The sequence below is a fragment of the Delphinus delphis genome, chromosome 3 (assembly GCF_949987515.2).
Source record: "Delphinus delphis chromosome 3, mDelDel1.2, whole genome shotgun sequence".
NCBI classification, from domain to species: domain Eukaryota; kingdom Metazoa; phylum Chordata; class Mammalia; order Artiodactyla; family Delphinidae; genus Delphinus; species Delphinus delphis.
The window spans coordinates 168,589,384-168,614,299 of NC_082685.1; the positions used below are offsets into that span (position 1 = coordinate 168,589,384).

Genomic DNA, 24,916 nt, shown 5'->3' on the forward strand with positions numbered 1-24,916 from the left:
TTTCAATTATTCAGTTTTTAAGACAGAGGTTAAGAGATCTATCTCATAGGCTTGTTATGAACATGAAATCAAACATATGGAAGGTAACATGTATTGTGCATTAACTGTAGTTGGATATTGTGCTAAGACTTTCACATTCACAATCTCTCAAACAACCTATAGGGGTCATCCTATTGTCACCTGTTTCCCAGATGTGGAGAGTGAAGGATTCGAAGAGATATGGCCAAGGTCAAATTGTGGTGAGGTCAGGGGCTGCACAGAACTTTGTACCCAGAGGTCTGGCACAGGGATGGCATCTCCTTACCCACCACCTGCATGATCTGTAATCTGTCCAGGAAGACAGGCCAACATGTGGAAGGGGTTCACAGACAAGAGTTTCCCTTTCCCTCCATCTGTCTTTACAATTATTATGGAACATTGGCTGTCTTTATTTCAAGATAGTTTTGTGACATGTGGTAATCCCCAAATGTGTGTTTCTAGCTGTGGGGAGAATCATTCCTGCAACATCCCTATAATCACTTGGACCGCATTGGGAATTGAGGTTCAGAAACAACAAAATGAATGGACTGTAGAATATACACCATTAAATTATTCTGCAAGATCCTTAAAATGAGTAAGCACCCATCCTGATATTTCTTCTTGGAAGCTGGTGGTTGTTTCTGAAACTACTTGCAGCATTTTGATTTGTATTATATTACCAAAAAGTTATTCAATTTTATTATATTGGGTTCTTTTTGACTTTACAAGCAACTTTCTGATCCCATAAAAACAGATAAATTAAAAGTTGGCTGTGGGGATTGAGTCGTACTTGAGTTTGGAGCCCCTCACCTTGGTTCTCCATAAGGTTCACTCACAGCAGGAGGGCCATGCACGGTGTGCTGTCCACCAACTTCTTCCCCTTCGACCTTAGAGGACATTATTATCGCTCATAGGAAGCCAGCCATGGTGGGCTACTTGCAGATCATTTGGAACCATTATTGGAGAAATTGATACTCTGCGTGGTTCCTGGGCAGTTCTTAGGCACACGGCTGGTGCACACAATCCAACTGATGCTACAGGAGAGAAGCAGGTGATGGGCCTTCAGGCGAGAGCTGAAGGGCCAAGTGCAGGGCCTGGGGGGTGGAGGGCAGTGGAGGGGGGTGGGCAGGAGGCAGCCTCTTCAGGGCAGGGCAAGAGGAAAGCTGCAAAGAGGGCGAGCTTTGGCTGTGTTGGGAAGATTGGTCCTTGTCCAAGATACTGATGGGAAGGGAATCCCTGGATGTGAAATATGGGGAACAAAGCCAGGGGGACGGAGCACACCCAGCAGCGTGCTCAGTGCAGATGAGTTGGGGTAGGAGTGGGAGGGGACGAGACTGGAGAAACAATGGGTAAGTGACGGTAATCTTCCCCTGGACCCCCCAGACAGTCAACCACAGCGACAAGTAAAACTGAGCAGGTGATTGTAGAGGCAGTGAAGTAAACACACTAATGATGAGCGAGAAAGGACCCAAGGCTCCCTGTGCCTCAACTCTAAGCTGGGGGTGTCAGGCCCCACCCGGGTCCCGTCTGTCTGTGCCTTTGATGAGGAAGGAAGAAAGGAGAAGAGGCGGAGGGGGTAGAGGGGCAGGAGCACGGGTACCTCTGTCTGGTGGTCGGCGGTCGGTGTGGGGAAGCATCAGGGTCTACGGTGGAATAACGGAAGGTCCTGGTGAGGGCAGCTCCTCCTGGCTTCCTCCGCAAGCCGCCGCCTTACACTCCTGCTCTGGAGCCTGTGGCCTATCCCAGTTTGGATGCAACTGTCTTTTGAACTGTGTGCGCATTACAACCCCACACCCTCTCATACCCTGAGGATCTCAGGCTGCAGCTGGGATTCATCGTGGGATCTTAGGGTCTGTATTGCGCACCACGTACTAGATGGAGGATGCCATGGCTTTCAGAGGCAAACATGTGACCACAGAAAGGACCTTCTGGGGACACAGAAGCCAAGGGCTTAATATATCCTGAGGGGCAGGGTGAGGCGGGGCTGCCCCCTGCCTGCACTGTGTGGTTGTGTGGGTGTGGTCCAGGTGGGATGGACAAAGCCCCCTGTCCCCTTACCCCTTTCATTCTGGGTTTCCCGTCACACTCAAGCAGCTACTCCCACGATAACTATGAGATGTTGACCTTCACCCACCTGCTGAGTTCATGCTATAGTACTCAACAATGCAATGGCCCTCAGCAGAAAGAGGTACATTGTGATTAAAAAGCCCAAAAACACCAGGAGAAAAGATTGTGGTTTAACAATTTTGCATCTGACCACTATTTTTCATGGGGGAAATAATGAACAGGTACATCAGGATGAATTATGTGGTGAGCAGTACAACACCCCATTCCAGGGATTCCGGATTCATAAATATGAATGCCCCTGTCCACAAACATGCCAGCTGGAAGACACCCTCATCAATCACTTCACGAATGCTTCCTTCCAAATAAATGACCTTTCACATTGGGCCACCTGCTTCCTCTGACTCAGGATGCTGGGCTAGGGCGGAGGGAAATACAGCTGGTGTGTTAGTCTGGGTTCTCCGGAGACACAGAGAATAGGACATATATGTCAGGGAATGTGGCTCAGTGTTTCTGGAGGACCGTGATATGATGAATGGATGGACAGATAGACAGATAAGTGTGATTATAGTCTCTCTATACATATCTCTGGATATATAGATATATGTAGAGATATCTATATAAATTATCTATATATTTACATATATCTATATATAATCTATACTACTAGCTATAGATATATAGAGACAGAGAGAGGAATTTATTTTAAGGAATTGTCTCACATGATTCTGGGGGCCAGAAAGTCTGAAGACCATGGATCAGGCTGGGAGTTCAGGTAAGATTTGCCACGGCAGTCTCAAGTCTGAATTCCCCAGGGCTGCAGGCTGGAATGTAAGGCAGGGTTTCTGTGTTGCCATCTTGAGGCAGAATAGCTTCTTCTTTGGGAAACTTCAGTCTAGCTCCTTCTTTGGGAAATTTCAGTCTTTGCTCTTGGGGCTTCAACTGATTGGATGAGGCCCACCCACACTATTAAGGGTAATCTCCTTTATTTAAAGTCAATTAACTGTAGACGTTAATCACATCTAGAAAGTACCTTCACAGCAAGAGGTATACCGGTGTTTGACCAAAGAAACAGCACAGCCTAGCCAAGCTGACACCTAAAGTAACAACCCCAGCTGGTGTCTATTCCCTTCTTTCTGGAACTCCATCAGGATGAATAGTCATCTTTTCCCAGAGAGCAACCATGCTGCTGGGTCAGCTACCTCGCTGTCCATGGACCAGAGAGATCCGTGGTGGTAGGAGATCACAGAGGGAGGAGCATGGTTTCTTTCTTTCCCTCTAGAAATTTCCTTGTGAAGGCAACTTCAGGTTTCAGGTCTGCTCTCTCAGACAGGGGGTGGCAAAATGATCCAAATTCACACAAGGAAGATAATTTTTGAATATAATTTACACACATTGACATGCTCAGATATCAAGTAGAGTATTCCATGAGGTTCTATGAATACTACGAAGGCACAGAGCACTTTCACCAGCACACATCTGCTGCCTCACCTTCCCAGTCCCTCCCTCCCACCCAGAAACCATGGGTCTCTTGCTTATTCTAGACGTTTATACCTATTGAATTATACAGTATGTGCTTTTCTGTTTGGCTTATTCCAGTCATCCTATTATTCTGAGAATTACACCTGTTACATGCTTGTCAGTCATCTATTCCTTTTTAAAAAATTTTCACTGAGTACTAATCAACTGTATGAACAAGCAGAGCTTATCCATTCTGTTGATCAACCGTCCAGGTTTGACGGTTATAAAAGTCTTATAAGAGGTTTTGCATGGACATACATACACATTTATTTTGCACACACACCAGGAGTGGAATTACTAGGTCATAGAAGTAGATTTAACACTTCGAGAAACTGAAACTTCGCCAAAATGGCTGTATGTTTCACAGTCCCGCCAACATGTGCAGGGTCTGGCTGCCCTAGAGCTGTTCCAGATTTGCTGTGGTCAACCTTGTGCATTTTACACATTCTAATGGAGCATGTGGTAACACCTCATTGGGTTTTTAATGTACATTTTCTTGGTGATTAATGAAGTTGAACAGTTTTTCATGTGCTTATTGACCACTTATATACCTTCTTTTGTGAAGTGCCTGTGTGCCTTTGCCTCTTAAAATTGGGCTGTCTCCTTGTTATTGAATTTCAGGAGTTCTTTGTATATTCTGGATACAACTACTTTGTTTTATGAACATATTCTCACAGTCTGTGACTTGCTTTCTTATTTTATTGATAATGTTTTATGATGAAGAATTTTTGTGTATTTGATGAAGTCTAATTTATCATTTTTGATTTTATGATCACACCTTTTGTCTCACAAGAAATGTTTTCTTACCTCAAGGTCACAAATATATTCTTCTATGTTTTTTGTTTTGTTTTGTTTTAGGCTTTACATTTAGGTCTGTAATTTGTCTCAAATAGGTTTTTGTTTGGAGTGAATTAGTGACTGATGTTTTTTGGTTTTGTGTTTGTTCTGTCGGACCTCACACAAGTACATTTCAGACACTGATTTACAAGGTGTTAGTATTAGCAACAATAAAATCTTTCCCCAATTTGGCTATTAACACAAGTTTTGACAAGTGGCTTTAATACACCTGGGAGCATTAGGTGACCTCACAAGAGCCAACTCCTCTTCTTGCATTTTTAAGCTTCTCTGCATGGGACCCCTCTGACTTACCAACCATATTTATTTATCACTGTCAGACTCCTGCTGTCAAAAGAGCACTTCTTTTCACTCCTCCTGTGTGTAGCATAGCATGTGTGACAGTCTCCAGATGGTATTACCTCCCTTGATTTTTTTCTCTCTCTACTTTTTTAAATTATGAAATTTACTATTCACAGATACATATGTACAATTCCAAGAATACACATTCACATTGATAAGGTCTTTTAAATTTATACAAATTTGTACATTTTTGGTGCTCTTCATTGCTTCCTACAGATTTGGGGTTGAATCTGATATAATTTTTATTTAGTCTGAAGAAATTATTTTGGTATTTCTTGTATAGAAGTTCTGATGGGGAGAAATTCTCTTAACTTTCATCTCTAAAAATGGATTTATTTTGCCTCCAATTTTTTAAATTAATCTTTTCTTTTGGGGAAAATAGTAGATTCACATGCAATGGTAAGAAATAGAGAGAGATTTCATACATCGTTTACTCAGTTTCCTCCAATGATAATATCTTACAAAACTACAGTAAAATATTATAGCCAAGATATCAGCACTAATGCAATCAAGATACAGACTATTCTGTCACTATTAGGATCTCTCATGTTGCTCTTTTTAGTAACTTCTCTCTCCTCTCTGCCTCCATCAGTGACCCTTGGTAACCACTATTCTGTCTCCCCAGTTTATAATTTTGCCATTTCAAGAATGAAATTATTGGATGGAACAGTTTGAGATTGCTTTATCTTTATTTTTAAGGCTATTTTGGTAAGAGATGGAATTCTAGGTTGACATTTGTTTGTGTATGAGTGGGATATGTGTGTGTGTGTGTTAGTGTGTATGTGTCCTTTGTATTTTTCCAGATCAGTGTTTCCTGAGCTTTTTGGATTTGTGTGTTGATGTCTTCCATCAAATTTAGACCATTCTCAGCAAATATCTAATTAAATATTTCTTCTGTTCTCTTTTTTCCTTCTTGGGCTCCAATTACAGATATGTTGGACCATTTGATATTGTCCCATAAATTAAGACACTCTTATCTATTCTGTTTTCTGTTTTTTTTTTTGTTTGTTTGCTTTCTTATTTTTGGTTTGCTTTTTTAACCTCAATTCACCTGTCCTCAAGTTCACTCATTATTTCCTCTGCTGAGTCATTCTGTTATTAAAACCAATCAAATATTTATTTCTGATACTCTCTCATTTCTAGAATTTCTACTTGATTCATTTTTGTAGTTTCTTTGTGTCTGCTGAAATTCACCATCTCCTTATCCATACTGCACACTTTTTCTAATAGATCATTTAGCATATTTCTAGTTATTTTAAAGATGCTGTCAAATAATTCCAACATCTCGGCCACCTACAGTTCTACTTCTATTATCTGTTTTCTTTCTTCATCATGAGATGTTAGAACAATTAAGTCTAAAGTAAATAATATTTCCCTTTAGAAAAGAGTTTTTTCTTGTGTCAGGTCACTGGTTTGGAGTGACGGAGTAAATTTGTTCTATAGTTAAACTGGGTCTGAGCTTTTGGGCAAGTTTAGTTTGTTTCAGTTCACTACTAGCTACAGATATTTTGAGAGTCAGCTCAGAATTTTCCCTTCTGCAATGCTCTAGGTGTGAATGCTACCAAGACTCCCCAAATTTATTCATGTTTTCCACCAGCTTTCCACACCATGATGGATCTCTCTCTGATTTACAACTCTACTGACAGCTTTGTACATTGTTGGAGAGTTCCCTTTACTTTCTGGTCCAGCCACAGGCTTTTGGAACTTGTGAAGACTCTGTTCTGCCTGGAATGCCTTGGAGGGATTCCTTTCAGCTTTCCTGTCCCACCTGTAGCTATTATCAGTGGAAAACCTGAAGTGTTTTGGAGAGTGGAGGATTCTCTCAGGTCTCTTGCTTATGACCAGACCTTGGCAGATGAAAATCCAGGATGCCTTTGGCTGACTTATCTCAGTTCTCCTCTCCTTTTGTAGCTGCATCCTCAGCTCTCTGACTGGTTTAGAAAGACGGTGACTCTGTGGCTTATACATCTTGTCTGGGTTAATGAGAACAACAGTCTCTTGTCATTTTCTACCTTCTAACCAAAGAGACATCTTCCACATGTCTTACCTTCTGTTTTCTCTCATTTCATCTCTCTGAGTTGTTTTCTGGGTAATTTTATTCAGAGCAATCTTATACCAATATCTCATCATTTGTAACTAATCTGCTTTTACCCTGTCTTTTGGCTTTGTACTTGGAATGCATGTGTGTACGTATTTGTATCTTTTTGTTTTTAGAAGTTCTATTTTATTCTTCATCAAATCTGCTGCCTCATAAATTTTCATAATCTCTTTTTCTTTTGCTATACTTTTATATTGCCCTCTTATTTCTTTAAACATATTAAAGACAATAATTTTATGTATTCTAAACCTGATAAATAAAATATATACAAACTCCATAAATCTGACTTCAAACAGAGTTTGTGGTTTCTGGAAATTCTCACTCGTGGAGTGTTTTTTTTTTTTTTTTTTCTCATCTGTTTAATAATTTTGTCGGCATGAGTATGAATTCATGCTCCTTGGAACTTTAGCTGTGGGGAGTCTTCAAAAATGGGGTTTAAAAAGAACTTTTCTCTAACAAGGATACACATTTGCCTTTTCCAGGTGCTTTAGTACTACTGAATTGGAAGCACTGTCAACTAATTTGGAGGGATTGAGGCCACATTCCTGCCCAAGTTCCCATGAGTACAGGCCTTTGGATAGAAATTCTCATGCAAGATTGTGTGTGTGTGTGTGGGGGGGGGGGGTTCTTCCTGTTCCTCCCATAGCTAGGATGGTGGGGGGGGTGGGTTTCAATTCCTACCTTCTCCTGTGGATTTTTCCTTGGCTTGACCCGAAGCTTCCTGCGTTTATGGGGTGGGATTGTCAGTGATGTGACCACATTCTTCTGGCCCCAGGTTGTCTCCTTTGACCTTCCTCATGGCCCATAAACCTCAATCTCATTTACCGTCCGAGACTGGTTTCCTCCCACCAGGTGCCATCTAGGCTGGTGCCCCAGTGATCCCAACCCCCATGGATTTCTTCCCTGTCCTTTATGACCTTCAGGAGATTCCCTTATTTTCTGCTGGCTCAAATGGGCATTATATTTTAAATATTTGATTCAACATTTTTAGTTGTGCTATTTGTCTGCAACTCTGCAGGATTCCCTCTTTATCTGCTATTTCGACTCTGCTCTCCTGACAACGAATGGGTCTGTCTGCAGTTTCCAGGGGCCCTCAGGAGCCATATTTTGAAAGCACACTTCAGGATTTGGATAAGTGTGGGGAGATGTGTGTCCTTATCGGATAAGGTAGTTACACGCTCATCTGGATATCCACCATGCAGACCTTCCAAAAGGGAAAGCCTGCTCCTTCCTCAAGCCACTGGCCCATTCTGACTTTAAAAATATCACGTGAAAGTGATTCTCATATTAGTCTTTATTTTGGTAACTGTAAATGTTGACATGAATGTAGATATTGCTAAGTTGAAAAGTAAATGTATCGTTACTACAAACTTACTTTTACTGTTTTAAATCTCATACAAGCCCTTATGATTTAAAAAACAGTGCTTAACACTTATTTCTAATTTTAAGTTAATTGTTTGGCAGAAATATATACTTTTAAATAATGACTAGACATTGTCTGGTGTTAATTGCTCTCGCAGACTTCTGTGAGTAAAAGGTTGAATAAGTCTGTGCAAGCTTAATAATTTAGAAGGGAAGTGCATAATCAAAGCTGTAATTACACAGAAATGTTGTGAGATAGTCTGGGGTAAAATCTATCTGATAAAGTAGAAGTAACTGTGAAGTCTTAAAATGTGCTGTTTTCCCTTTCTGCAGAGAAGAAACCTCACATGTGGATACACACAATGGGGCAGTGAGCCAGCGGCATGGATGTTGAAAACCAAGTGGGTTCTAGGCTAAAGCCAGAGACCTGGTTTGCATCCTACCTCTGCTGCTGCCAACTCTGTCCCGCCAGGGTCCTGGCACCATGGATCGGGTGAGATGGGTCGTGGTGAAGTCACTGCAGAGACCTCTGTGGGGACGATGCCTGTGTCCTGGGCTGGGGAGCAGGGGAGGCTGATAGTGATCTTGCTGCCGGTCAGCTAACTGTCCTGCTCTACCAGCCAGGGTACACCAGCATCTTTCTTCTTCCAGGAGATGCCAAGATGAGACAGGAGATACATGGGCCCCAGGCTGAGCCGCTAGAGTTTGTCCCCTGGGGACAGATACTCCAAGATGAACAGAACAGCAGGAGGATAATAGGAGGAGCTGAGCCCTGCCCAGATAAAAGATAAAGACCACATATTCCTCATTCTCGAAGTCAAGGGGACCTTTCTGACCACACATGTGCAGAAAGACTCCTTGAAGGTCAAAAGGGAAGGGGCACCACCCCATAGTAGGTGATGTCAGCCTTCCCATAGGTCTCTGTGCTGGAATCCATCTTGGCTAAGGGAGCACAGGCACACAGGGGAGGACCCTGAGATAAACCACATACGGACTCAGAACCAGGCAAAGCAAGATGATTGGCCACAGTAAACCCAGAAGAAATGTCCCATAAATGTGATTCAAACTACCACGAGGGCACGACTCTCTGAGCCCACCCGTGTGAGTCTATTCACAGGTACTCTTTTCCTCCTAATAAACACTTCACTTGTTTCGCTACTTTCCATCTCTTTGTGGAAATTCATTTCTACACAGCTGACGGGCCAGGGCCTTGTCACTGGCCACTGTCCCTAGTGGCCTAGTGGCTAGGATTCAGTGCTCTCACCGCTGCGGCCTAACTTCAATCTCTGGCTGGGGAACTGAAATCCTGCTTCAAGCTGCTGCAGGCCAAGGCCACCCAAGATCAAAGAGACAACGAAGTGGCCTTAAACCAAGTCTGACCTTTCTGTCACCTTTGTCACGTCTGTTCAGTCTAACATGGTGAAACACATGATCTGGGATGCAGGAAACATTCTTCATCCCCGGACACTGGAGACCTCACAGGATGCTAGAAGCAGCCTCAGGTTCCTACAGTTCTACTTAGTGCTCCTTGCAAGCCCACATCCACAGATGCTGAGGTCACCATGCCTGCCTGAGCCTATGGAGATGGCAGTGCCTGACTTTCAAGCAGGCCCCCAGGAAGTCAGAGATACAGTATTCCTCTGTTTTAAAAAACAGTAGTTTGTCTTGACAAACTACCAAGTAAAACTTCTAAAAAGTTAATCAAATAAAATTAGTGGCACATAATTGCTTCAATCGTTAACAAAGAATATTGTGATACCCATGTATGAACTTGAACATTTAAAGCAAATTCTCATTCCCCACCCCCCCAAAAAAAACCACCCAGATACAACAACAACAAGAAAACAATAAAGGCAAATGCAAGCTGTCAAAATAATATCATTCCAATGGCGTCAACTAAAAAACCATCAGGATCCTACTGGAATTACTGACTGAAACAGATGTCTCCAAGGCTGACTGTCTCCTGAGCTCAGATTCTCATTATCTGCGTGGGCAGTTTTAGGGGCATTGTCTGTCTTTTCTATAGAAAAAAGTTTTGAGCCCCGCAAAATTTCTTGGGTGACTCATAAAAATATCATTTATGGTATACGTGGCTTGTTTCTGCTACACTGAGACAAAAGACAAGTCCCAGGGGTGCAAAAGCCAACTGAAGTCACAAAAGAATACAGACATTCCAGACTCAGCCTCCATCTGAGAATCCACGCCAGTAATCCCGGGTGAGTTGCACTGTGGTCAGGTTAAAAGGGAAGGGTGCAATTTCTCATTGCTTTCTCAAAACTTCTGTGCTGGAGGCCCTTTCCCAGGTCCCTCAGAAGCATTGCCACCACCAGCGGATGCAGCCTTTGCCTCCGTGGAAGTTTCCTCCTTACAAGACACCAAGAGCACATTTGGGTTCCTGTGAAATCTACCTTGATGTCCTTCTGTTTCTTTTATCTCCTAAACCCGTGTTTCTGCGTCTGGGCGGAGGAGGTCCTTGGGATGGGTGGAGGGTCCTGTGCTCACGACCAAGAGCCCCCTGCCGGGAAGGTCAGGCAGCTGTGCGTCCCCAGCTTGGAGGGGAGCAAGGGAACTGATAAGATCAATGTGTTTTCCATTGAAAACACTTGCATGAGATTAAAGAGAAAAAAATAAAAATAAAAATCAACTTGAGGAGCCAGCACAAGGGTTTTCTTCTTTTAAGATTTCTTTCTCCCTCTCCTTTCTCTCCACTTGGTCAGATTGTGGAATTTGAGTGGAAAGGAATGCCAGGGAAGGACAAAATGCAAAGCTCAACCTGTGAATTAAAACAAATTGTTCATGGTAACATTTCCTTTTTCTAAGGTGCATTAAAAATGGGATGCACAGCTAAAGAAAGCCAGAAAAAAAGAACGTGAACTTACACTTTCTGAAATTGTATTTACCTTACTTTAAATGCCAGTATTTCTATTTAGAAATTAAAATTATGCATTGCAAAACTGCATCAAAATCCAGAAAACTCACTTCCCCATCACTAAACAAATAGGTTTATAAACAGAAAGACACATTAAAAATATTATTCCGGATGATTGCCAAGGTGATAGGAGATAAATTTCAGTCCCTTTAAAAATACAAATAGGAAAGGTCAAGAGTGAATGCTTTTAAAATTCTATTTTCTGCTCCACTGCTGATTTAACAGACAGATTTTCAATATGCAAATAAGGGCTGGTCCTCAGTTACAGACATTCTGAGAGGTTAGACCCTGAGTTGCCCTTTTCCTCCTTCCCTGAAGGCGGCTCTCCAGTTCAACTCAGGTTCCTCGAGTCTCAGGCAGGAAGAGCAGCTATAAACTGACCTGCAGGAGGCGCTACTCACATTTCATAAAGCACTTCTTCAGCACTTTAAGGCGGGATAGGGGCTGTGTTTGGTTTTCTTGGGCTCTTCCTCGGCCGATGACATGGCTTCAGAGCAGATATCATGAGTCCGGAGAATGGCTGTCACCACAACAGAACCCAAGTCTGCTTTTCTAGATGCTTCCACACTAACAAGGGTCCGGAGGAAGCAAGCGCCCTACACTGGCAGGTTCTCCTCAATATCCCCAGGGTGATGGGAAAGCAGAAACTTGAGACAAGTCCTGCCAGCCTTTGGATCATTGATGGGAGCATCCCAAACTGATGGCAGCTCAGGATCAGAGGCCCCTTGACCTTCCTCTGCCTGCAGGGATGTGGGCTGGCAGGGGGCTCCACTTAAGCAAAAAATAACCCTGCAAGCTAAATGCCTCTTTGTGAAAACTCTATCCTCTTTCTCTGGGAACTTATTTTTTTCCCCAAAGGTGAAGCAATGGTTGTAAAACATAGGGATACAGGCCAGGAGACCTTTCTCCTGCAGAAGGACACCGACACTAACCCCCAGTCTTCCTATGAAGCATGTTTCTGGAGTCACGCGTGGGTTGCCCAAGCACTTGCAAATGTGATTGTTGTCTTCTATGAAAAAGTCCTGATTACCCGCTGGTGGCTGACGGGCAGCCTATGTGGGGCTTTGCCCAGCGCACGTGGGGCACGTTCCCGGCTGCTGAGAGGCTCATTGGGCAAGGTGCCCTGGGCAGGGCAGAGGACCTGGCACTCGGGTTTAGGGCCTTATCTTGTCAGTTGCCTCCCACCCCCAGGGCCCTCCTGAGTCCACGTGACCAAGGTGCCTTCAATACAGCAGGAGCAGAGCAGTAAAGGACAACAGCATCTCAGGGTCCCTGGTGACACAAGGGTACCTTACCATGAACGCACTGATTGCCCTAAACCCCAATCCCTGAAACATCACAAGGTGTTTTTTTCTTCAAGAACTGTCACAAAACTTTAAATGTGACCGTTACTTAAAAATCTGTATGGATACCTCCTTTCAGGTTTTGCTGCGTTTTTATTAAGGACAGTTTTAAGAATCTAACTGATGCTGCTGGCTTGGACTTTGTTCATGAAACAAACACCCACGGAGTTAGGAGCTGAGGTGTTCAGGCTGCCTGGGGTGACAGCTGGGTGGAGACCCGACAGCACTGCCTGACAACCCTTCCCCCGGAGCTGCAGGCTCAGGAAAGGCAATGGAGAGCAGAGCCGGGCGGAGGGCACGCGGGGTTCTCCTCCCGCTGGGGGACAAGAGGACAGCAGCCCCGAAGCTCTCCCTTCCCCATGCCTTCCACCCTTGGGGACAACTTCCCGAGTGGAAATGCACTCAGGAGACAAGGCAAGCGCCTGAGTTTGTTGTTAACCTCGGGGGCCATCAGAAGGAGCAGAGCAGGGGCTTCCCTGGTGGCGCAGTGGTTGAGAATCCGCCTGCCAGTGCAGGGGACACGGGTTTGAGCCCTGGCCCGGGGAGATGCCACATGCCACGGAGCAACTAAGCCCATGAGCCACAGCTACTGAGCCTGAGCTCTAGAGCCTGCAAGCCACAACTACTGAGTCTGAGCTCTAGAGCCCGTGAGCCACAGCTACTGAGCCTGCGAGCCACAACTACTGAAGCCCGCGCACCTAGAGCCCATGCTCCTCAACAAGAGAAGCCACTGCAATGAGAAGCCCGCGCACCACAACGAAGAGTAGCCCCTGCTCCCCACAACTAGAGAAAGCCCGCACGCAGCAACAAAGACCCAACACAGTCAAAAATATATTAATTAAAAAAAAAAAAAAAAGGGGGCAGAGCAGGTGTGGCCCATGACGTTCCTGCTCCTCCAGCCAGAGCTGGGCCCGGGGTCTCTGGAAGGAAGCCCAGAGCCTGGTCACAGAGCTGTCTGGGGAAGCAGGGCCTGCGGGATGGCGCAGAGGGGGACGGACATTCCAGTGTGTGGACTGTTTTAATGTTTAATTTACTACATGCATACAAAACTAGCATGAAAACATTAAATAAAATAAACATACTGGATTACAATTTAAGCTATTAAAGTGGATACTTAATAGTACAAATTTACATATAAAAACATGGCAATCAAGAGCGGGCCTTCTGTGAATGCAAAGGGCGGGGTGGGGTTGAGGTTCACTTCTTTTGCCCCCATTCTCCTCCTCTTTTGAGTTTTGTCAGTTGAACACTCACAGTTTAGGGTGAGATTATCTCAGAGCAGCAATCAATGGCTATTTGTTAGGAAAAAATAATATTCTTAAAGATGACATAAAAAATGAAAAAGAAAAAATGGTGGGGACTAGATTCAGTTCCAGATGGTGGAAGGAAGTTAACATGCTCACCTTCTCTTCTTCCTAAATCTCCACTGAAATCGACCAGGAGGGGGACAATGGGGGAGGCTGCCTGCAGAGCGGACATCTGACCTGAAGGCAGTGCAGCTGGGAGAGCAGAGGTGGCAGGGACCCAGGGCAGGGCAGGCTCCCTGGCTGCAGGGAGCACGCCCCTCCCTAGAGGCTGGTACACACCCGACAACCCAGGTTGGCACCCAGTGGGTCCAGGGTGAGGCCGTGCCCTTTGAGAACCACTGGTCTGGGGATCAGCCCGCCAGGCATCCCCTCTCCCTGTCACCCAGGGCACAGCCCCAGACAGGTGCAAGGCAGCATCACCTTTCCCAGCAGGACAGCAGAGGCCCCTGAGGCAGGAAGCCCTGCTCCTAAAGCCCTTCACAAAGTCCCTCGTAAAAGCAAGCAGCTGCTTCCATTTTTATAAAACTGAATCAACCATCTCTCACCACCACTCTTCACTCACAATTCTTTGTCTACATCGTTAGAACTGTTCAGCTGTGCTGAGCAAACTGATTGCAATACAGTGACGGCTCTTTAATTCATAAAAATCATCCGAGCATACGAAGACAGAAATGTCACACTATAAAAGTAGGTCTTCCTTAAAATTCTCTGTAGAAGCAAGAAAAGGAACCTCATGTTTGTTTCACAATCACAACAAGCACACTGAATTTCTCTGAGAAAGTGGCAGGCAAATTAAGGAAAAAAGAGAGGGAAGTGTTTAGGTTAATGGCTCTGTCTTACTTCCCAAAGTCCCCTAAATTCCTAGAACACTCTTCAGGGAGACCTCTGTGGCATCGTTGGCCCTGGTCAGGCAGGTTGATTAGACTCCCATTCATGATTCTCTGTACTATGGTTCTAGGAATGCTATTTGTAAAGAACTGAGCAGGTTCCAGGTGGGCAGGTGACTTAATCAGGCCCGTGTCACAGAACCTCTCACCCACTATCACTATCACCCACCTGCCACTTGTTTATTCATTTATTTATTTTTGGTCAAAGTGTTTTGTTTTAGGATCGTCAGAAAATATCCAGGAAAGAATCTGACCAAACTGGAAAAGTATTTGCTTCTATTTTGGGGGGGTGGGGTATTATTGTGCTCTTGAATTCCATCAGCTTTACAAGTCACCCTTTCCACACATCTTTTCCCACTTACTTCTGGAGATAAGGGGCCTGGGCAGTAAAACTAACTCTGTTCGAAGCCCACGGCATGAATGGAGAGCTGTCCTCCTGAGTGCCGACTGCAGACAGGAGGGCCTTTGCGTCCTGGATCTTGTTGCTCACGGTGGGACCACAGCGCCCTCTCACGGCGCCACGCTGCTCATTCCACTCCAGGCACAAACCCCTTCAGGTCTCCATCAATACCGTAAATTTGTGAGTTACGCCGTCACATCCTCTCTTATAAAAACAAAGTAAGCAATGTGACCAAGTATTCTCAGGGGGGTGGGGTGGGGGATTACAGCCTGAAGTGTCACCTCCAGGCTGATTTGTGCTCGGAAGGAAAAGCTGAGGCCTCCCTAGGAGGTGCATGGGGACAAGATGACCGTTAAGGTCACTAGCCACGCTGCTCTACGCCCTCCGCACCGCCCGCTCCTCGGGCCCCCGAGTCACGTGAGCGGCTGCAGGAACAGAGGGCCAGGCCCGGGCCAGGCTGCCTGCCGCGTGCGGGACCCAGCCAGGTTGCCAGGACCCCTGTGCCTCCTGGGTGCACAGACTGACGCCAGCCTAAAGCCCCACCCAACTACAGGTTCAAATGTTTACCTACCTTTGTGCGTGTGTGTGTGTGTGTGTGTGTGTGTGTGTGTGTGTTTTGTTTTTTTTTGTGTGTGGTACGCAGGCCTCTCACTGTTGTGGCCTCTCCCGTTGCAGAGCACGGGCTCCGGACGCGCAGGCTCAGCGGCCATGGCTCACGGGCCCAGCTGCTCCGCGGCATGTGGGATCATCCCGGACCGGGGCACAAACCCGTGTCCCCTGCATCGGCAGGCAGACTCTCAACCACTGCGCCACCAGGGAAGCCCGTGTGTGTGTGTTTTTGATAAAACTCTACAACCATGTTCTGCCCGGGGACCAAAAACTAAATTTAACCACAGCTTAAAATTGTTTCACCTTCTGAGAGTGACGCAGCACAACAGGCAAGCTCAGGCCTGTGTATTAAATTCAGGACCGGATGCTGACATGTAAGCTCCATGCATCCTCGTGGGCAAGGAACGGCAGCCGGCAGCCAATGTCAGGTGCCACCTACCCTCCACCAATTAAGAACACCTCAAACTGTTGAGGTTAAAAAACGTTTTGAATCCTGTGACAAATCTATTCACTAGGCAAATATACCCCCCAAACTGCATCTGCAGACCTGCTCTCTCTCCCCTACCCCCTTTCACTCCGCAACCCTCCCCGAGCCCATCGTTTGTGGGAAACGCTCACCAGTCTCACTGCCACCCACAGGAAGCAGAATCCAACCACTGGCCACCCCCTTGCTCACCGACCTCGCAGCCTCAAGCAGCTCAGGGGCCAGCTGCCTGCCTTCCTGCCTCCCTGACTCGGGCAAGGTAGCACGAGCCGAGGTGCTTGGCCACCACCTCCTGCCCTGCCTGGCGTTTCTCCCTCCCCCCTCCCCCACGCATCTTCAAATTACCCGACCTGCCAAGTGAGGGAGGCTATCTTCCTCCCCAGGTGACCATGCGCTTTAAATAACCTGCAAACTCAATCAGCTTCCTAGCTTGTGTCCCCACCTTGCCCAAACTCGACTTCCGCCTGTAAAGGATCCCTGCCACCTCCACTTGGATGTCTCACGTCCCAGACACACGCCTAGGACGTGTGACTCCTACCACCAATCCCGGAGCTCCTGTCCCCAAGCCCAGGTGCCGTGGGAACCCTGATTCCTATCTCCCCATCACCCCCAGTTCACGAACTCAGCATTGATCCCATCTCCATGACCCGTGTGGCATCCATCCACCCCGATGGTCTGCACGGCCACCAGCGTCAACCCCCAGCCTCCTGACACGTCTGCTTCCCGCCCCACCCTTCTCCTGCCCTGCGTCACAGCACAGCACCGTGAACCATGACACCTGCTCCAATCTCCCCAGGAACGTGACCGAGCCCAGGGCCGCCCAGGTCCCAGTGACTGGCAGTTACCTGTGTCACTGAACAAAGGACGCTCGCCCACTTACACAGTATGTTCTGGCCATACCGGCCTCCTGCCCACACACGGCAGGCTCTTCCCCTCTCAGAGCCGGCGCACCTGTCTGGGAGGGACGCATTCCACGGTCCCCTCCTTTCAAGGTGGGCTCCCTTCTCTCGGGTCCGAGCTCACGTGTCGTTACTTCCTTGGAGGGACCCTCCTTGACTAACAGAGGAGTCTCCCTGCTATTCTTCTGCAGATCGCTGCATCTCCCTCACCACACTTAAACCCCAAATTTGGACTGCTGATTTATTGGGGTGACTGTGTAGGGTTCTACCAACAGTTCACAGGCCTTTGAGAACCTGGCCGTGACTTTCTTCACCAGCTCCTCCCAGCAAGGCCCTGGCACAGAGCACAGGCCCAAGAGACAGAGGTAGAAAGAGGGAACACACCAACAAAAAGCATCCAAAGGGCAAGGCAGAGTTGTTTACAAATCTCAGTTTGTTATAATTACTTAAAAAACAGGAGGAAGAAGTAACAAAATACTTGTCAAATGTGATTTTTAAAGGGTAGCAACTGTAGCTAAACAAAGACATCCAACCAGCACTTATCTGGTATCTGCTCTCACTAAGAGCACCTGGGAGAGCACCCAAACCCGATTACATCCGGGCAATCCACCACGCCTCCGTCCAGGAGGGAGGTCCCTCTGGCAGGCCACTCTCCTCTGTCTTTGGTTGGCACTGACTATTTGGTTCATCGTTGGTTGGAGCAGAAGTAAGGCCAAGTGTCACTTTTTACTGATCAGGACAATCGTGTGCATGGCTTACTTTTATTTTTTATTATAAAAAACACATACAAGAGTTTTAAGAAATGATGAATATAAGACAAATCAGGACCACGGTGAGTTATTAAACCCATTTTCTATGTACAAATACTAAAATTCCGAAAGTGGAATATCATCAAATGTGAGACACATTATAGGCTGTCCATATATACACGGCACATGCAGAGACCTGCCCGCACTTGGCTGCGTCTGTATGCACACAGCGAGGTACAAACACCCGCGGTGACCTCTATCCTCAGCTCTCCTTTTCCTGATACATAGTTAAATATTTGCAAGGAACTTTAGAGATCTGAAGAAATGCATTAAAGGAAGTTCTAAAGGCTCTCCCTGTTTATTTACTCTGGTCAGCTACACTCTATACCTTGAGAGGAGCTCTGTAGCCCAACTCCAGCTAAGACAGTGGAAGAGTCTTCGAGGAGCACTGTTTTAGCCTCCTCATCTTTTCCTAGTCAGTCATTTGGGCGCAAAGTCCAAAATTGGCTCAGGAACCAAATCAATGTTTTTACATTAAATTCATTACAAAATGCCACTCAATTTTTAAAAGCGACTAAAAGGACACTTTCTGCAGCAAAAAAGGGCTAAGTTCAAGTTTTTGTTGTTTGACCAAGACACAACAAATTACAATCCATGTCATGTGATCACAGCAGCCATAAGTGAAATGTGTGCGGTTTAGGGAAAGCAGCCACTGCTTCCTTCTCCGCCCCCAGCACTTGTATCTCCCTGACGTCTCTCTCTGGAACCTCGGTTTGCACCCTGGAAGCTGACTGATCTATCTCCACTCGAGCAACGGGAAGGCACTTCTCCGGGCACAGCACGGGGCAGTCAGCCACAATCCTCCGTACACAGAGCGCTGACCTCCTCTAGGGAGCTAAGCACTGCGGAGGGGACGCGGTGAGAGGTCTCTGTGCGCCAGGCTTCCAGGATCTTGGAGATCTCCGCTGGGTTGCTGGGACTTAAGTCACACAGAGCGTACACGGCTGCCAGCTGGATACCCCATGGTATGTCTGAAAAGAATTTCCACATCAGTCATCACACAAGAAAATCTTCGTTATGCAAAATGTTAATGATCTAATAAAATACTATTCAACAAATACTTTCTTCCAGCAATGAAAAGTAAATATTAAAAATAAAAAAAACACAATGAAAAAATTCATTTAAATCCCTTCTGCAAATGGAAAACAAAAACAAAGCAAAACACTGCACAGCTCTCTACAGGTTCCTGGCGCTGCCTGTACCCAGAGGACGACGAGCCGGAGTAGGGGCACAGGACCTGAGACGCCTGCCCTCTCATGATCAGTGCTAAGCTTTCCAAAGTGGTCCTGGAAGGATCACACCCTCATGTTTAAGTTTTAGTAAAATGTGGACCCCAAAGCATTTGTCAAATAAATGACTCCATTATACCCCCGGAAGTGTTTATAAGTGGACTTTGGAAATGAAAAACATGATGAAATGAGAGCAAGTGAAAAACTAATTTTTAGTATGTAGTATAGCATATACAATACTCTTACACACTAGATTATAGTATATGACTATTGATCATGGCATTTAATTGTAGACTATAGCTAGGTTAGAGATTATGGTGTATTAGAGTTCTCATTCAGTATAAGTTTATTTAGGAGTTATTTAATTCAAATTTAATTTAGTTCAATTTTAGTTAAATTCACTTCAATCATTTAGTTAAAAAATTTAGGAGTTATTTCATTAAAGCTTATTATTAACTATACACTGTTAGTGATGCAATGCCCAATAGGGAAAACTACTACTATTTAAAAATAAATATCACAAAACCCACACATTCAAATGTTAATGCTGTAGATGTAGATAGTACTACAGCAGCTTTAAAATTACATTCCCTGGGCTTCCCCGGTGGTGCAGTGGTTAACAATACACCTGCTGATGCAGGGGACAAGGGTTCGATCCCTGGTCTGGGAAGATCCCACATGCTGCAGAGCTACTAAGCCCGTGAGCCACAACTACTGAGCCTGTGCTCTAGAGCTCGCGAGTCACAACTACTGAGCCCCCGAGACACAGCTACTGAAGCCCGCGCACCTAGAGCCCGTGCGCCGCAACAAGAGAAGCCACCACAATGAGAAGCCCACGCACCACAAAGAAGAGTAGCCCACACACCACAAGGAAGAGTAGCCCCCGCTCGCCACAACTAGAGAAAGCCCGCGCACAGCAATGAAGCCCCAACGCAGCCAAAAAAAAAAAAAAAAAATTTTAAATTTAAAAAATATGTTCCCCTTATCTACATGGTAATTAGAGAAGCATAGACAAGGGCACATAGTAAAGACTTAAAGTCAAACAGTTAGAGTTTTACACAGGGATTTAAAAATAATTATAAGACCATGTGCACTGTGTAGGCTCTGGACTCGGGCAGCCTGGCTGTGACCTGGTGGAGCTAACCAGTGCCAGGCCTCCAGCAAAGTATGCTTCTTGCAGGGCGTTAACTTCCTGTGCATAGAACAAAGTCAACGTTCAAGCCCTGGAGGGCCAGCCCCAGAAGGTCACCTTGGGGACCCCGTGCTGCTCTGTGGGACAGGGCCTAACCCAGAGCAAGCCCAGTGCAAGGCCCTCTCGTTCCTCCCAGCAGGAGGGCCACACTGTTGCCAGGAAATGTCCACCCGGCATCTGTGGCGAGACAACCCGTCAGCCACTCCCTGGCTACTCCCTGATGACAACACACAGTCTAGACGGTAAGAGTACATTTTCAGGGCCGTTACCTCAGCAGCTATTCTAAAATCAAAGAAGACAAAAGTTCTCATTAGCTCAACCTGCCATGCCTCACCCTGAAAGCAGAAGACAACCTACACGTTAAGATCCTCTCGGATGTAAATTTCAGATGTCACCGTGTGTTTCCGATGGAAATTGTGTAACTGCATTACTCCTTTTTTTTGTTTTAATTTTTTTTTAATTGGAGTAAAATCGCTTTACAATGTTGTGTTAGTTTCTGCTGTACAATGAAGTGAGTCAGCTATATGTATACATGTATCCCCTCCCTCCTGGACCTCCCTCCCACCCCCTCATTACACCCATCTAGGTCATCACAGAGCACCAAGCTGAGCTTCCTATGCTTTACAGCATGTTCCCACTAGCTATTTTATACATGGTAGTGTATATACGTCTTCCCTAATCTCCCAATTTGTCCCACCCTCTCCTTCCCCCCATGTCCACATGTCTGTTCTCTACGTCTGCGTCTCTATTCCTGCCCTGCAAATAGGTTCATCTGTACCATTCTTCTGGATTCCGCATATATGCATTAATATATGACATTTGTTTTTCTCCTTCTGACTTACTTCACTCTGTATGACAGACTCTAGGTCCATCTACATCTCTACAAACGACCCATTTTCATTCGTTTTTATGGCTAATATTCCATTGTATACATATACATGTACCACATCTTCTTTATCCATTCGTCTGTCGTTGGACATTTACGATGTTCCATGTCCTGGCTATTGTAAATAGTGCTGCAGTGAACACTGGAGTGCATGTGTCTTTTTTTTTTTTTTTTTGCATGTGTCTTTTTGAATTATGGTTTTCTCAGGGTATATGCCCAATAGTGGGATTGCTGGGTTGTATGGTAGTTCTATTTTGAGTTTTTTAAGGAACCTCCATACTGTTCTCCATAGTGGCTGTATCAATTTACATTCCCACCAAAGAGTGCAAAAGGGCTCCCTTTTCTCCACACCCTCTCCAGCATTTACTGTTTGTAGATTTTTTGATGATGGCCACTCTGATCAGTGTGAGGTGATAACCTCATTGTAGTTTTGATTTGCATTTCTCAAATAGTTAGTGATGTTGAGCATCCTTTCATGTGCCCCTTGGTCATCTGTATGTCCTCCTTGGAGAGATGTCTATTTAGGTCTTCTGCCCATTTTTTGATTGGGTTGTTTGTGTTTTTGATATTGAGCTGCATGAGCTGTTTGTATATTTTGGAGATTAATCTTTTGTCTGTTGCTTCATTTGCAAATATTTTCTCCCATTCTGAGGGCTGTCTTTTTGTCTTGTTTATGGTTTCCTTTGCTGTGAAAAAGTTTTTAAGTTTCATTAGGTCCCATTTATTTGGTTTTGTTTTTATTTTCATTACTCCAGGAGGTGGGTCAAAAAAGATCTTGCTGTGGTTTATGTTTATGTCAAAGAGTGTTTTTCCTATATTTTCCTCTAACAGTTTTATAGTGTCTGGTCTTACATTTAGAACAAAAAAATTTACAATTTGCATGGGAACACAGAAGACCGTGAAAGCTAAAGCAATCTTGAGAAAAAAATGGAGCTGGAGGAATCAGGCTCCCCGACTTCAGACTCTGCAACCAAAGCTACAGTAATCAAGACAATATGGTACTGGCACAAAAACAGAAATACAGATCAATGGAACAGGACAGAAAGCCCAGAGATAAACCCACGCACATATGGTCACCTAATTTCTGAAAAAGGATGCATTACTCCTTGATTGCGTAACATACAAATAAAAATGAGACTCATCACTTCAAAGGGTTACTTTTGAGTTTTAATCTCTTCCCACAAAGGAATAAGAATATAAAATTACATGCTCTGAGGTATACAAATGAAAAGGAAACCACTGCTATGAAGACTGGCTCACAAAAAGCCTCCAGTTTCCAAGTTCTCTGGGGATGCTAAGTACTCAGTGATACCCAGGCCACACTGGGGTCGCTGCTTCACACGTGTGACCACACTTGGTCTTCACGACACAACTCCAGCCAGGCCTCTGCAGGCAGCTGAGGCTGAGTCACTGGTCGGAGGTCACAGGACAGCATGAAGATAGTACCGACAGTTTCTGAGACAGAACGTCAGCACCAGGACAATAAGAGAGTTTCCTCTTCCTTAGGGATGCGCTGCCCAACAGGGCGAGCCACTACCACTGAAACAACAGGAAACCCACACACATTCAAATGCCAGTGCTGAGAACGCAGGCAGAGTGTGGCTTCGTGATCAAACTCCTCACCCCCAAGCACTGAGAGATGCACAGAGCATGGCACGTAGTAAGAACTCAAAACAGATTTAATAAGAGGAATGCAAATGATTTAAAAATAATGATAATAAACAAAAGTTTTACCTTCATCCTGGGCATGCTGTATAAACATACCAATAACTGCACTAATGTTTTTCACAGCTGATGGAAACCCTTCCTTCAAACCCAACTGGCCTAAACGACCTAGGGGGGAAAAGAAAAACAAAACAAAATGTAAACAATCTGTGGTTAAATGTTAACTTTTCGTAAGAATTTAAAACTTACGTTTTCTTTCGTTTAGCATGTACATTAAGCTTCAGGATCCTGAGCTGAAGTTAGATGGGTACCTATTCTTAAATGAAAACAAATTAAACAGTAAAGCATCAGGACTCAATACAGCACCATCCGTCCCGGGGTGGGGGGCTGTTCTGACTGAATGATTCGTCATCTCTTCTGTTACTCACACATACAGGTGATACACAGATACACAATGTGTTGCTTCCCCAGTTATCATATAATAAATGGAATTTAGCAGAATGAATGGTTTTAGCAGGCTCAGTGTGAAATGACTAACTTCTGTGGGTTAACGGACTAAATATAAGACACAGTTTGCTGTTACAATGTAGTTGGCTAACACAACCTCCGTCCTCACGTAGAGCAGCCGCTCCCAAGTGTGCTCTACTAAACCCCCGGGGTCCTCAAGGTCAAAACTTTGCTTTCCCAACGACACTAAGAAGTGATGTGCTTTCCTTCCAGTGCTGAGATGTGGCCTGACAGTGCAAAGGCAGTGGCGATCAAACTAGTGGACCCTCAGCACCAGTCAGGGCAGTGACATGGGGGTCACTCTCCATGGCCAGGAGCTCACAGTCGGAAAAGCTAACTCATTCAGAATGTCCTTCATGAAACGGTAACAATGATTCTTATGAAATCCAGACCCCTAAGCACACGGCTCTGCGATCTTCCACGGATGGGACAGGAAGGGCACGTGAAGCACACCCCTGGCACCTCGGCACCCCGACTCTCTCCAGGAAAAGCACCTGTGCAGCTGCTTCAGCTGGGAGGGGAACTGGGTGCTTTCTCCACCCACTTTTCACTCAAAGAACCACTGACAAACTATGGCTATTTAGACCGAGACAGACATTTTCTCAAAAATGAGAAAAGTGAACCTGTCACTGCAAGGAAATCATTGTTGTCAATGATAAAATTTGAGCTCTTAAGCAAAATTAGAATTTTGGAAAAACTTCCATCACCTACCCTAAGCTTGACAGCTTCAAATACTTCAGATTTCTCTGATGAGATCAGTGATGATATTAATGTCTGTTTTCTTGATATTGTTGACATTTGGAAGATCTGTACAGATCAGTATTTTCCAAGCGAGCAGTACATGTTACAAAATCATGAATGGGCAAAAGATCCCTTCAACAAGTCAGGTGGACCAAGGGACTCTGGTGCAATAGAGAAGCGAAGTTCACTGGTGAGGTTTCAGATTGCACACTGCAACTAACCTTTAAGAAATCATCACTTGTTGAGTTGCACTGCAGTGTCAAAGAAGAATATCCACAATTACTTGAACGGGCTATTAAAACACTCCTTTAATCAACTACACATCTGTATGAGACTGGACTTTCTCCAAATACTTCAACCAAAACAACATACAGCCAGAGACTGAATGCAGAGCAGCTATGGGAAACCAGCCCTTCTATGAATCTAGATAGTCAAGAGGTTTGCAGTAAGATAATGTTCCATTCTGCTCACTCTTATTTTTGTTTGTTTTGGAAATAGTTATTTTTCATTAAAAATATCACTTATATTAACATTAGTTTATTACTATTAATCTTAAGTGAATAGTAACATTTTTTTAAACTCCTAGTTTTAATTTCTAGTACAATAATTGACACATAAAACCTGGAGTGACAAAACCTCTTTGGGGGTCTCACTAGGGGACTAAACAGGACAACACTCCTCGCCTAGTCCCCACCCATCTGGACCCTCCTTTATTCCAATGGTCCTGTGGAAACCAGCTTGCTTCAAAGCGGAAGCCTCTGCACCTCCC

General features: G+C 45.1%; 1 protein-coding gene across 2 annotated transcripts in view; it reads right to left on the reverse strand.

The window, feature by feature from the left end:
• Window positions 1-17,830: 17,830 nt before the first annotated feature.
• Window positions 17,831-24,916, reverse strand: part of ICE1 (interactor of little elongation complex ELL subunit 1) — a 58,784-nt gene continuing 51,698 nt past the window's right edge. For both annotated transcript variants that reach the window (XM_060009687.1, XM_060009686.2), the window contains 2 exons: window positions 22,969-23,067; window positions 17,831-18,898 (listed from right to left, as the gene is read on the reverse strand). In XM_060009687.1, the coding sequence (XP_059865670.1) occupies window positions 18,717-18,898; window positions 22,969-23,067 (281 nt within the window). In that variant the 3' untranslated portion in view covers window positions 17,831-18,716. The remainder of the gene's footprint in view (window positions 18,899-22,968; window positions 23,068-24,916) is intronic.